The sequence below is a fragment of the Schistocerca piceifrons genome, chromosome 5 (assembly GCF_021461385.2).
Source record: "Schistocerca piceifrons isolate TAMUIC-IGC-003096 chromosome 5, iqSchPice1.1, whole genome shotgun sequence".
Lineage (NCBI taxonomy): Eukaryota > Metazoa > Arthropoda > Insecta > Orthoptera > Acrididae > Schistocerca > Schistocerca piceifrons.
The window spans coordinates 425,751,870-425,766,654 of NC_060142.1; the positions used below are offsets into that span (position 1 = coordinate 425,751,870).

General features: G+C 42.2%; 1 protein-coding gene across 1 annotated transcript in view; it reads right to left on the minus strand.

Moving 5' to 3' along the window:
- Positions 1–14,785, minus strand: part of LOC124798025 (vacuolar fusion protein MON1 homolog A) — a 104,298-nt gene that overhangs the window by 13,116 nt on the left and 76,397 nt on the right. Inside the window, exon 7 of the mRNA XM_047261235.1 lies at positions 10,218–10,499. Within this exon, the coding sequence (XP_047117191.1) occupies positions 10,218–10,499 (282 nt within the window). The remainder of the gene's footprint in view (positions 1–10,217; positions 10,500–14,785) is intronic.

Consider the following 14,785-nt stretch of genomic DNA (forward strand, 5'->3'; position numbering starts at 1 on the left):
TCCTCTAGCCATCCCTGCTTAGCCATTTTGCACTTCCTGTCGATCTCATTTTTGAGACGTTTGTATTCCTTTTTGCCTGCTTCATTTATTGCATTTTTATATTTTCTCCTTTCATCAATTAAATTCAATATTTCTTTTGTTACCCAAGGATTTCTACTAGCCCTCGTCCTTTTACTTACTTGATCCTCTGGTGCCTTCACTACTTCATCCCTTAGAGCTACCCATTCTTCTTCTACTGTATTTCTTTCCCCCATTCCTGTCAATTTTTCCCTTATGCTCTCCCTGAAACTCTGTACAACCTCTGGTTTAGTCAGTTTATCCAGGTCCCATCTCCTTAAATTCCCACCTTTTTGCAGTTTCTTCAGTTTTAATCTACAGGTCATAACCAATAGATTGTGGTCAGAGTCCACATCTGCCCCTGGAAATGTCTTACAATTTAAAACCTGGTTCCTCAATCTCTGTCTTACCATTATATAATCTATCTGAAACCTGTCAGTATCTCCAGGATTCTTCCACGTATACAACCTTCTTTTATGATTCTTGAACCGAGTGTTAGCTATGATTAAGTTATGCTCTGTGCAAAATTCTACCGTTTTGGTTACTGTTACAAGGCCAGATCAGTCAATCATCCAGACTGTTGCCCCTGCAACTACTGAAAAGGCTGTTGCCCCTCTTCAGGAACCACACGTTTGTCCGGCCTCTCAACAGATACCCCTCTGCTGTGGTTGCACCTATGGTACGGCCATCTGTATCGCTGAGGCACGCAAGCCTCCCCACCAACGGCAAGGTCCATGGTTCATGGGGGGATCATTTCACATCATGTTTGCAAAACCAAGGAAATGTGGATAAATTTGACCGTCATGAATAGACTGACCATTAATTGACCGGACGTAAAACAGGTCCAGTCTTTCCTCTATCTCAGAGGTATAGTCACGACTACAGGAGGCACTGAGAAGCACATTTGCAGTCGCATCCACAAAGCAAATGGTGGGTTTGTACAACTGTACCCTTATTGGAGAAATAGGAACACCTCAAAGAAGACCAAACTCCGGTTTTTCAATAGCCATGTGAAGGCCGTTCTGTTATATGGTTGCGAAACTTTGAAGGTGACTAACCATATCAAAAACCAGCTCCAAATTTTTATCAACTGCTGTCTCCAGAATATTTTAAATATGAGATGCCAGATTTATAGACAAATGAAGATCTTTGGAGGGAGATGGATCTGGACTGGGCGTACACTGAGGAAACAAGATGGAGCTGTTGAAAGGGTGGCGTTGGATTGGAACCCTCAAGGAGTTAGAAAACGTGGTCATCCCAAAGAGACCTGGAAAAGCACATCGAGAGAGAAGCTGCAGAGGATGGGAAAACCTGGAGTAAAGTGAACAGACTTGCTAGAAATCACACCAGGTGGAGGAATTTTGTCACGGCCCTGTCTTCCAGAAGGAACAAAAGGAACTAAGTCTAAAAAAGAGTCTAAGAAATATCATAACTCATGATTCGACAACTGACCATCATCAAAGATATAAGTCTACAGTTTTGGGCATATGTTTGACAATGATGATCTGTGTTTTTTTCCAATCATTAGGAACACTTCCCTACTCCAAAGACCTATGATACACTGCTGCTAGACTGGGGCAAGTACTTTAACATACTCTATGTATACATTTCAAATCACTTCATATGCGTACACCTAGGTATTTTATTTATTCCATCAGGTCTTGTGACCTTCCCTCTGTTGAAGGAATTCAGCTGTTTTTCTATCCCACGATTACTTATTTCGATATTAGCCATTCTGTCATTCGTGTGATAATTTAAAAGAGGCAGTACACTTCCTCTGTGAAACAGTTTTGGAAAAAGACATTTACTATTTCAGGATTTTCTGTGTCTTGCTATGTTTCACTGCAATTACAGTCACAGAGTATCCAGACAGAGAGCTTTGATCCATTTACTGATTTAACATAAGAACTTCTTACAGGTTGTATATGCAGACAAGGAAAAAAAAATTGTGTTTTTTCCACATTTCCCGGTTAAAACATAAACTTTCTCCTGGGTGAAAATACGGTTTTTCCATGATAAGTGACAGTATACTTTCCTTCGAGATTGTAAAACTTATCAATCCTTTGAATGGTTAAGGTTTTATACACTGGTGTAGAACCTCCCGCAACTTTAGGAAATAAACACAAGGGGGGGGGGGAAGTGTTTTGGATATATCTTTGATTACCAGCAACATGTACGTTGCACATTTTCATATTACGGAAGTATATAGTCAATTTTCACCAAACACAGAACATTAGTTTCCGAAGCACTGAAATCGGGATTGCCATGCGCTTTTGTAAGCCAATCATAGCTCTTGTCACGCGATCACGCCAGGCGATGATAGATGTTCATCGCATTTACATGGGGCTCCCAAAACCTGATTTCATAAATCGATCACTCAATACCACTCCTGAGTGGTCACGTAAACACTTCAAAATCTATTCTGGAAATCTGCTTCTGTTTGCCTGTTTTCCAGTTCTGCAAACAATTTTCTCTGCCATGTGAATGCAGCCAGTACTGACATGTGCTTCGGCTGTCAGGTTTCACCTTTTTTTTGTAAGAATTTCGGCTAATATTGATGGAGTGGCTTTTTGTACAGTGAAGGATAATTAGAAATGATTAATGGAAAATCTCATATAAAGATGTGAAACAAATACTAACAAAGAGATAGAGGGGCTGGCCAGTACTTACCTCAGCTCAGTACAGCCGATAGATACACATAAAACAGAACTGAAAATTTACATTCCTAGCTTTCGGAACAAATGTTCCTTCATCGGGGAGGAGAGAGGGGAAAGAAAGGGAAGAAGGGAAAGGAGATTCAGCTACTCACAACCCAGGTTATGAAGCAACAGGGAAAGGAAAATGGGAGGGTAGCAAGGATGGAGGCATGGTTGTCAGAGGGAAGCCAAAGATATTCTACTGTAAGTACTGTGCCAGCTTCAAACCAAAGAGGATGCATACAGAAGTAAAGAGGTATATAGTATAAAGATAAACACAACTATGTAGGATGAAAAGATGCGTGAATGGCTAAAGAGGAAAGGGAAAGAGGAGAAGACTGAAGAGTGAATGGGAGTGAGGTTGTTTAATGTAGGTTCAGTCCAGGGGGATGGCGGGATGAAAGGATGTGTTGGAGTGCAAGTTCCCATCTCCGCAGTTCAGAGGGACTGGTGTCGGGTGGGAGAAGCCAAATGGCACATACGGTGTAGCAGGTTCCTAGGTTCCTAGAATTATGCTGGAGGGCATGCTCCGCTACTGGGTATTGGGCATCTCCTAGGCGGACAGTTCGTCTGTGTCCGTTCATGCGCTCAGCCAGTTTAGTTGTTGTCATGCCGATGTAAAAGGCTGTGCAGTGCAGGCATGTCAGTTGATAAATGACATGTGTAGTTTCACACGTAGCCCTGCCTTGAATTGTGTATGTTTTACCAGTAGCGGAGCTGGAGTAGGTGGTTGTGGGGGGATGCATGGGGCAGGTTTTGCAGCGGGGTCGGTTACAGGGGTAGGAACCGCTGGGTAGAGAAGGTAGTCTGGGAATATTGTAGGGTTTAACAAGGATGTTACGGAGGTTAGGGTGGCGACGAAAGGCAACTCTAGGTGGTGTGGGGAGAATTTTGTCAAGGGATGATCTCATTTCAGGGGGTGACTTGAGAAAATCATATCCCTGGCGGAGTAATTTGTTGATGTTTTCGAGGCCAGGATAATATTGAGTGACAAGGGGGATGCTTCTGTGTGGTCTGGTGGTAGGAACATTGTTGTTGGACGGGGAGGAATGTATTGCTCGGGAAATCTGTTTGTGGACAAGGTCTGCAGGATAGTTGCGGGAGAGGAAAGCACTGGTCAGGTTATTGGTGTAATTGTTGAGGGATTCGTCACTGGAGCAGATACGTTTGCCACGAATACCTAGGCTGTAGGGAAGGGAGCGTTTGATGTGGAAAGGATGGCAGCTATCAAAGTGAAGGTACTGTTGTTTGTTTGTGGGTTTGATATGGACAGAGGTGTGGATGTGAGCTTCAACAAGATGAAGGTCAACATCCAGGAAGGTGGCTTGGGTTTTGGAGAAGGACCAGGTGAAATCCAGATTCGAAAAGGAGTTGAGGTTATGGAGGAAATTAAGGAGTGTTTCTTCACCATGAGTCCAGACCACAAAGATGTCATCTATAAACCTATACCAGGCCAGGGGAAGCAGCTGTTGGGTCTTCAGGAAAGCCTCCTCCATGCGGCCCATGAAGAGGTTGGCATAGGACGGAGCCATCCTGGTTGCCATGGCCGTTCCCCTGATTTGTTTGTAGGTCTGGCCTTCAAAAGTGAAGTAATTATGGGTGAGGATGAAGTTGGTAAGTGTGATAAGGAACGAGGTTTTTGGAAGATCTTCGGGTGGGCGTTGGGAGAGACCATGGGTATGTGGGATGTTTGTGCAAAGGGATGTAGCATCTATGGTGACAAGAAAGGTTTCAGGTGGGAGAGGAGTGGGAATGGATTTGAGGCGTTCTAGGAAGTGGTTTGTGTCTTTGATGTAGGGTGGGAGTCTGCGGGTGATAGGTTGTAGGTGCTGGTCTACCAGAGCTGAGATACGTTCGGTTGGGGCTTTGAAGCCCGCTACAATGGGACGGCCAGGATGGTTCTCTTTGTGGATTTTGGGTAATAGGTAGAAGATAGGGGTACGTGGCTCAGGTGGAGTGAGTAAGTCTATGGAAGCCGTTGTGAGGCCTTGTGAGGGACCTTGGATTTTTAGGATTTTTTGCAGCTCAGTCTGGATGGAGGGAATGGGGACCTGGGTAACAGCTTTGTAGGTTGAGGTGTCAGAGAGTTGACGCAGTCCTTCTGCCACATACTCCACACGGTCAAGTACGACAGTAGTGGAGCCTTTATCCACCGGGAGGATGACAACAGAGCGGTCTATTTTCAGCTCCTTAATGGCACGGGATTCAGCCCTTTGATAGCTGCCATCCTTTCCACATCAAACGCTCCCTTCCCTACAGCCTAAGTATTCGTGGCAAACGTATCTGCTTCAGTGACGAATCCCTCAACAAATACACCAATAACCTGACCAGTGCTTTCCTCTCCCGCAACTATCCTGCAGACCTCGTCCACAAACAGATTTCCCGAGCAATACATTCCTCCCCGTCCAACAACAATGTTCCTACCTCCAGACCACACAGAAGCATCCCCCTTGTCACTCAATATTATCCTGGCCTCGAAAACATCAACAAATTACTCCGCCAGGGATATGACTTTCTCAAGTCAACCTCTGAAATGAGATCATCCCTTGACAAAATTCTCCCCACACCACCCAGAGTTGCCTTTCGTCGCCCCCCTAACCTCCGTAACATCCTTTTTAAACCCTACAATATTCCCAGACTACCTTCTCTACCCAGCGGTTCCTACCCCTGTAACCGAACACGCTGCAAAACCTGCCCCATGCATCCCCCCACAACCACCTACTCCAGCTCCGCTACTGGTAAAACATACACAATTCAAGGCAGGGCTACGTGTGAAACTACACATGTCATTTATCAACTGACATGCCTGCACTGCACAGCCTTTTACATCGGCATGACAACAACTAAACTGGCTGAGCACATGAACGGACACAGACGAACTGTCCGCCTAGGAGATGCCCAATACCCAGTAGCGGAGCATGCCCTCCAGCATAATTCTAGGGACCTAGGAACCTGCTACACTGTATGTGCCATTTGGTTTCTCCCACCCGACACCAGTCCCTCTGAACCGCGGAGATGGGAACTTGCACTCCAACACATCCTTTCATCCCGCCATCCCCCTGGACTGAACCTACGTTAAACAACCTCACTCCCATTCACTCTTCAGTCTTCTCCTCTTTCCCTTTCCTCTTTAGCCATTCACGCATCTTTTCATCCTACATAATTGTGTTTATCTTTATACTATATACCTCTTTACTTCTGTATGCATCCTCTTTGGTTTGAAGCTGGCACAGTACTTACAGTAGAATATCTTTGGCTTCCCTCTGTCAACCATGCCTCCATCCTTGCTACCCTCCCATTTTCCTTTCCCTGTTGCTTCATAACCTGGGTTGTGAGTAACTGAATCTCCTTTCCCTTCTTCCCTTTCTTTCCCCTCTCTCCTCCTCGATGAAGGAACATTTGTTCCGAAAGCTAGGAATGTAAATTTTCAGTTCTGTTTTATGTGTATCTATCGGCTGTACTGAGCTAAGTACTTGGCAGCCCCTCTATCTCTTTGTTAGTATTTGGATAATTAGAAATATTAGACTAAAGCTGTTTACGCCTTGTCTAACTGAAGAGAAATAGTGATTGTGCTGACTGAATCATAAACTACATCGGCTGTTTTCCAGGTGCCATAGCTAACTGAGCTAGCAAATCCACTTCAGACATTAACGTGTAAACACAACAGCGAAAAACAGTTTCTGAAACTCGGTTTTCGTCTTTCGGTAGATGTGTCACATGTAAAAGTAGCAATTCAGAGAATCACAAATAGGAAAAGTTTATAGTGTCAATTAATGTACATAGAGTAGCTACGAGAAAAGCTAAGGTTTCACAAATAATATTTGTCTTTTTTGCAGGTCTTACACTTTGATATATCACACAAATGTGCCAGTAAAATTTTAAGGAACGAAGTAAATGTCTGGTCTTCTGGGCTCGAAATACTTCTAAGTGGCTGGCTCTCAAAGTGTTAAACTTTGAATGAAAATGAAGCACACTGTGATTTAAAAAATTCAAAGCATGTTCACACATGAGCACAGCTCATAATGCGCAAAATTAAAAAGTAACGCTTTTCAAAGGACCAATTGCAATATTTTCCCACAAACTGTTAGAATTCATTTCAGTAGTTGTCAGAGAGCGCCAGAAAGTGGCCTGCGAAGCCACGATGACATAAGTAGCTCATATGTTAGTACGTAATGGCATTGAGAGATCTTACATTACATCATAAATGAAAAAGGACACCAGAGGATACTCCAAGAGCCACGGAATTTTGTAAACCATACTGAAATCCGTAATTTGGCTTAAAAAGCACTTTCATATGTCTAGATTCACAAAGAAGTAGGCCCAAGCTGATATTAACTTTTCAGTGTGGTTTTTGGAATGTAAATTTTCTTGAAGTACCAGTACTGTATTATCTCATGTTTAGTTCTATGGTATAATGCCATATGTCGCAAAAGATAACAATGTGCACTTGAAATTCCGCAAACAGTTGACACTAGCCAATAGTGTTTCAAATAAATCAGCAGCCTCTGTGGAAATTTTTTTAGCAAATCGACAAAAATAACTTCATTGTTCTGCAAGGCAATTAATACCCGACTTCCAAAAACCTGGAAATAAAATAAAATCAGAAAACAGACTAATAACCTATTTCAGCCTTCCATAATTATGTTAATATTTTAATTCACTTTATAGCTCCCGGTCACAGAAATCTGTTTTGTTTTTGAGAACTGTAAACCAAGAGGAAACAGCAAACAAAATGTAAACATGGTTCACGTGGAGAGTACCCCTCATCCCACTACAACTCATATTGCTCTGCGCATGCGCGAATTTGGCAGCTTGGGTGCGCCAGAAAAATGTTTCCGGGTAGCATCTGGCTGCTTGTTTCTACTGCTGATACAGCTCGTATGTAGTTTACCTTGGATACAGCTAACAGCCGCATTTCAAGAAGCCAGAAGCATGCGAAGGTACTGCTCATACACAAATCAATTGAGCATGTACATAAGCCCACTGGCAACTTCTCAAACGAACCTAATGTTAACCATTGTGACATCATGCCCATCGGAAGCAGTTTGTTGTTATGAATTATTGCAGTCTTCGTAATAAAGCCTTCGACACAGTTTACTGTTGGCAGGTGCTTGTGTGTGAGCTGTTTTGTTGTTGTAAATGGGGCATTTACCTTTGCATCTTAAGTTTTATTTATTTATTTATTTATTTATTTTTCCTCGTTTACATTTTATTGCTGCAGTATTATACTGCAGTAATGAGCTAAAGTAAAATTCTTTGTTAGAATATCAGTTCTTACCAGTCAAAATTACAAAAAATTAACTGAGAACTAAAACAACGAAAAATTCCCGGAATTCTTAAAAATTTCCAGGTTTTTTTCCAGTTTTCTCCTGGATCAAAAAATTCCTGGGTTTTTTCCGGATTTCCCGGTTGTCACAGAGCATATACACCCTGTTTTTAGCATTTTCTGTCTTCGGTAGACAGAATTTTACTTTCAAATTTGTTTAACACTTCAACACATGACTCTCCTTACAACAATTTTGGTTTCGTTTAACTTTTGTTTGTCTGTGAGGCACTGGCTATGTTTATATTTCCAGTGAAGTTTCCTTTGATTTCATAGCAGTTTTCTAACATGGCTGCCTAAGCACAGCGCGTCTTGTTTGTCCCTCATGACTTTGCTTGACATGTACCTGTACAAAGCATATTGTACGATGCTCTTGAACTTTGTCCTTTGGTACTCAGTGTTGTTAGTGCTGGAGATGAAATTTTCAAGCTGACCACTCAGGTAATCTGAAATCTGTTTTTTGCACTCTTGCTGCATTTCTTTGTGTTCCTATATACAGCTATATTCAGTGATACTGTAAAGGCGTCGGGGTCACTGAATCCCTGTTCTATCCCAACTGTGACAAAAAGTTTGGGTCTGTCACTAGCAGGTCTACGATGTTATCTTCACAAGTCAGTTTTCCGATTAACTGCTCACGGTAATTTTCAGATAAAGCATTTAGAACAATTTCACGTGATTCTCTGCCCCTACTACACATCCTAATTCCTTGAGTCTCTCCCAGTCTATAGCTGGTGGATTAAAACCTCCACCTGAAACTATAATATGACAACAAAATTCATGTGAAATATTCTCCCAGTTTCCTTGTCAACTGTTCTGCCACTACTACTGTTGCTGCTGCTGAGACAACCAAACAATGCACATGCCTACAGAAGTACTCTGACAATGACGAAAATTAAGGAGCATGAGACTGAATTGTTTGTAACATTTATCCTGTTCACCAGATATGGTATCATTTGATTTCATATATTCCCACACCTAATGGAATCTTTGGATGGCAAACATTTTTAATCCAATGAGACCTACAATTCTACACCTACAGCGCACAGCTACTTTGTACTACTACTATCCATTATCTTTCCTTTTCCACTCACAAATGGAACAAGGGAAAAATGACCATCTATATGCCTCTATATGAGCTTTAATTTATCTTGTCTTTATGGTCCCTACATGAAATACACTTTGGTAGCAACGGAGTCACTTTGCAGCCAGCCACAAATGCTGGTTCTCTACATTTGCTCAATAGTGCTTCGGGAAAAAAATGTCACCTTCACTCCATGTATACCCATTTGAGTTCACTAAGCATTGTTGTAATACTTGCAAATTAATCAAACTTATAGGTAACAAATCTAGCAGCCTGCCTCTCAATTACTTTGATGTCTTCTTTGAACCCAGCCTGTTGGGTATCCAAAACAAACTTTCTGTATTCAAAAATGGGACCCACTAGTGTTCTATAAATGGTCTCCTTAATAGATGGGCTACACTTTCCTAAAATTCTGCTGATAAACCAGTCAATCATTACCTTCCCTAGTATTGTCCTTACATACTCATTCTATTTCATATCACTCTGCAATGTTATGCCTACTTACTTAATCAACATGACCATGTCAAGCATCACTCCACTAATACTACATTACAATAATTCATCATGTCAACTAGAAATTTTGTCTAATTCATCTTGTATCTTCTTACAGTCACTCAATGATGTCATCTTCCTGTACACTAGGGCATCAACAGCACACAGCCACAGATTGCTGCTCACCCTGCCTGTCCGATTATTTACATACACACTTTCAGAGGGTACTCCTGATGATAGCATTGTCTCTGGTGGACACTCGCCATCCAGGACAATGTACTGGGTTTTATTACAAAAGAAGGTCTTCGACCCACTCAAATATCTGAGAACCTATTCCATATGCTGGACCTTCATTAACAATCTGCAATGGGGCATAGTATCAAACTCTTTCCAGAGATCTAGGAATAATACCAATTCAGGGATGAAAACCTCCTGTTGGAAAAATGTTGGGCACTGATTTAAAAAGGAACTGTGGCAAAAAAAAAAGTACACTTTTGTCATAAAATGTTTGTTCACTGCCTGGATGAGAAATTTTTTTCTTGCAGTCTTAGTGCTAACTGTAGCTTACCCATCCAAGCATTGTCTCTCTCTCAAGCTGCTGATGAAGCAGCTTGAGTGGTCGACTTGCAGAGTGTAGTCGTTGATGAAGAGCCTGGTAAAGACCAAGTAGGCGCTCTGCTTCCTCTGGTGAGTTGTATGGTGCTTCCATTGCTGGGCTCCAAAATTGTGCAGTCGATCGGCACTTGTATAAGAAGTGGCGCATGTCTGCCACGCCAACTTGGGACACAGTCAATGTTGGCCGTGAGAGTGACTCATTGATTGCTTCCAGACAGTTACCTCGACGCAATTTCTGCAACAGAAGGCTTACAACATTATTTTGTACCAAATACATAATATGAGTAGTGTTGATTACTAGTATATCAGGATTGCTAAGTATTATATGTCAAATTTTACCAAAAGAATCTGCAATTGGTATACAAACTGGACACATTTTTTAAAAATGCAGTATCTTATTTGTGCACATACAGTTACATTTACTACTCCAACGGCTATTTATAAGAACGTAGTTCTCACGTATAATGAAATGTCACTGAAAAAAATGCACAGTTATCCAAGTATGACCTACAACTGTCTCAGATCTTCCATAGATAAGTAAACCCCCTTACTTTCCCTGTTACTCAGAAGCACTTAAGCATTCCTAGCAGGATTAAAACTCCTAAGGGAGGGAATGTTGGGGAGGCTGGATTTGTTTTGGACTAAACTGAATCTCATTTTGAAGTGGAATGTTCACTATTCTGCAAAGAAATCCACTTGCTGCTAGGAATAATGTGTCATCACATTAAGCAGCAGTTCCATTTTGGCTACTGATACACCTGGAAATCCATAGGGCAAGACAGCCACATTTCATGGTATTGCACCTTTATGTCTTTGTGCATCATTCAGTAGCCAGCCACCTCTGTGATATATTGCAAGTCATGTTCATCATTAATTTGTGTTTGTTAATGAATCCATATTAGGAAAAACAAATAATGTAAGGTCCAAGACGGAATAACAACAATATAGAAAGGACAAATTGCTTTTGGAAAAAGTCATTCTTCTGCGGTAGTGCGTGCACTTGGCCCCCCCCCCCCCCCCCACTCCCACACACACACGCACGCAAGCACGGTCACTGTCTCAATGAACTATGAACTAGAGTGTATCTAGTGCCGTGAGATGGTGGCTCTCGTGTGTGTGTGTGGGGGGGGGGGGGGGGGGGGGGGCACCCATGCACTACTGCAGAAGAAATACTTCGTCCAAAAGCAATCTGCAATCTGTCCTGTCTATATTGTTGTTATTCTGTCTTGGACTTTCCATTATTTGCTTTTCTTACTATGAATTCATTAACACACACAAATAAATGATGAACATGACTTGCCATACATCACAGAGGTGGCTGACTACAGAATGATACACAAAGGCATAAAGGTGCAATACTGTGAAATGCTGGCTGTCACAGCATATGGATTTCCAGGTGTATAATTTGCCAAAGAGGAACTGCTGCTTAATATGATGATATATTATTCCTAGCAGCAGCACATGTATTTGTGATTTTTTTCCTAATGTGACATAATAAGATCAATCTGTAGAAGTCTCTACTGAGATCTTGTACATGCCATGCTCAAGTTCATACAAATATTGATTAATTTTTGCAATACGCAGCGTACTTCATATGCATCCTAGTTTATTATCCTTTAGGCACTGGTGGATGATGTGCGTGATAAACATTTCTTAGCACAACACGTGCTGCCCACAAATTAACATTGGTGAATGCTGTTCGTGAGGCTGTGCACGATTTGAGCAGCTGTTAATCTGGACGACAGCATATGAGGACAACACAACCACACAGTCCCTGGGCAGAGAAAATCCCTAACCCAGCCAGGAATTGAACCCGAGACCCCCGTGATTCAGAGGCACCAACGGTAGCCACTAGACCACGAGCTGCGGACTCTACTTGACGAAGATACATTCCACTACTCACATAGCGAAAGAATAATATATGTGACTGAGTACGTTAATTTGTACTTTCAGTTGATGTTTATGTTGCTCACAGTACAACATAATGTGAAATTTACAAAGATCATGCATACTTCATTAGAGAAATGCAGTGAGTTTCTTCTAAATGAATTTTGTATTGTATAGTTCAGTCTTAACTCATACTAAAAATTTCACTACTCTAAAATGTTCACATTTGAATTGCTACAGGTGTGTAAGACAAAAATTAAAGTTGCAAACAAAAAAGAGTGTGAGTAGTTTGCTTTTATACACCAGAAGAAATTATGCACTGCCACAATGCACTCTATCTGCCAACAGCCCTCCACTCCTTACCCACCACCTCATTCCTTGTACAATTCAGCAACCATGTTCTTACAAGAACTATGTCTCCTTTAATGGGAAGATAAATTTCCACAATACTGGCATGGGAACCCGCATGGCACCCTTATACGACAACGTTTTTTAGGGACATCTAGAGGAAATCTTAAAAGTCACCCAAGATCCTAAATCCTGTGTATGATTCAGAATCACTGACGATGCCTTCATGATCTGGACTCTGCACTCAGACCATCATTCCTCCACAGCCTCAACCCCTTCTCTATGGTAGACACTGTACCACCCTCACCTCTACAGTGGCATTCCATTAATGAGTATCCACAGTGGTCTCCTGTTCCCCTTTTCTCTTACACCCCATCACCTCTTCTCCTCCCACCCCACTTCTCCATTCCATTGTGTGCCACACAAAACTATCCTTGCCTACAAAGAACAGGTTCACTAGTGCCCCATTCCTGCCCTGCTCTCTTGACAAATCTCCTTCCCAGCCTTGAACTGCCCATTCCACAACCCCTCCCTTCCCCAGTCTTCCTTTTTGTTTCTCTCACCTATTCCACTTGTTTTGTGCCTTATCCCAACGGGGCTGCAGCATCAGAGCACTGTAACTGGCTGGGACCATATAGACGTATGGGTTAGTCCAGTTTGGAAAAGGGAACTGTCTGAAATTGTAGCATCAGTTTCAGTCTCATTTAAGTGGACGCCGACTGTTGTATTTATCAACAATACATCGATGGAAAAAAATTGCAACACCAAAAAATAATTAAAGTAGAGTACAGAAATTTTGTGAATACATTTGTCTAGGTAACAATGTAATGAAAACAATAGTTGCCTCTCACCATATAGTGGAGATGCTGAGTCGCAGAAAAGCACACCGAAAAGACTGTCGGAAAGTTATCTTTTGGCTAACGACATCTTTGTCAAAAATAGACTACACACACACACACACACACACACACACACACTCACACACTCACACACTCACACACTCACACACTCTTTTTGACAAAGGCCTTGTTGGCTGAAAGGTAACTTTCCGACAGTCTTTTTGGTGTGCCCTCTGTGACTCAGCATCTCCACTATATGGTGAGTAGCAACTATCCTTTTCATTATATCGTTACATTCAATCCTGAATTTTCCATTGTTTGAATTTTTCTAGGTAGCATATTTAAGGGATTACATTGCAAGATCACGTGTTAATGTAACCACAAGGTCAGTCACTGCAAATGTGAAAATCTGCTACATTAATAACCAGTGTAACCACCAGAATGTCGGATGCAAGTATGAAAATGTGCATGCACTATGTTGTATAGGCGGTGATTGTCAGTTTGTGGGATGGAGTTTCATGTCTGTTGCAGATGATGCTAGAGTTGTCATCTGATGATGTCCTGTATGTGCTCGATTGGAGACAGATCTGGTGACCAAGAACCCCACGGCAACATGTCGACACACTGTAGAGCTTGTTGGATTACAACAGCAGTATGTGTGCAAGCATTATCTTTGGAACACACCCTCTTGAATACTGTTCATGAATTGTGGCACAACACAACCAAGAGAGTTCTGCTGTCATACGAAATGGCAGCCAAGACGATAACTCCAGGTGTAGGTCCAGTGTGTCTAGCATGCAGACATGTTGCAGGTCCTCAACTGGACTCCCCCCAATCAACATGTGGTCATAACTGGCACCAAGGCTGAACCAGCTTTCATCAAGAAACACAACAGATTTCCACCCTGCCCTCTAATATACTCTCACTTACCACCACTGAAGTCACGAATGGTTGTCATTTGGGGTTAGCGGAATGCTCGCTACACGACATCTGGCTCAGAGCTGCCCCTGAAATAATTGTGTCACTGTGGAGCCAACTGCCGTTCACATTGCTGCTGCAGATGCAGTATGATGCAACAGAGCCCCAAGTTGAACATGATAGTCTTTTGTCTTAGTAGTGCCACGTGGCCATCCAGAGCCCTGTCTTCTTGCGACCATACGTTCCCTTGACCACCGCTGGCAGCAATTATGTATGTGACTAGATTCCTGCAAAATCTTTCTACAATATCACAGAAAGAACATCCTGCTTCTCATAGCCCTATTTCACGACCTCTTTCAAACTCGGTGATGTCTTGATGATGGCATCTTTGTCACCTTAAAGCATTCTTGACTAATGATAACTTACTAAGTCCAATTACCATCGTAAGTAACACTCACCAACGTTACAGCGTGTATTTAAAGCAAACCTGATTTGCATCCCCATAGTGGTGCTACTAGCACCAATCTTA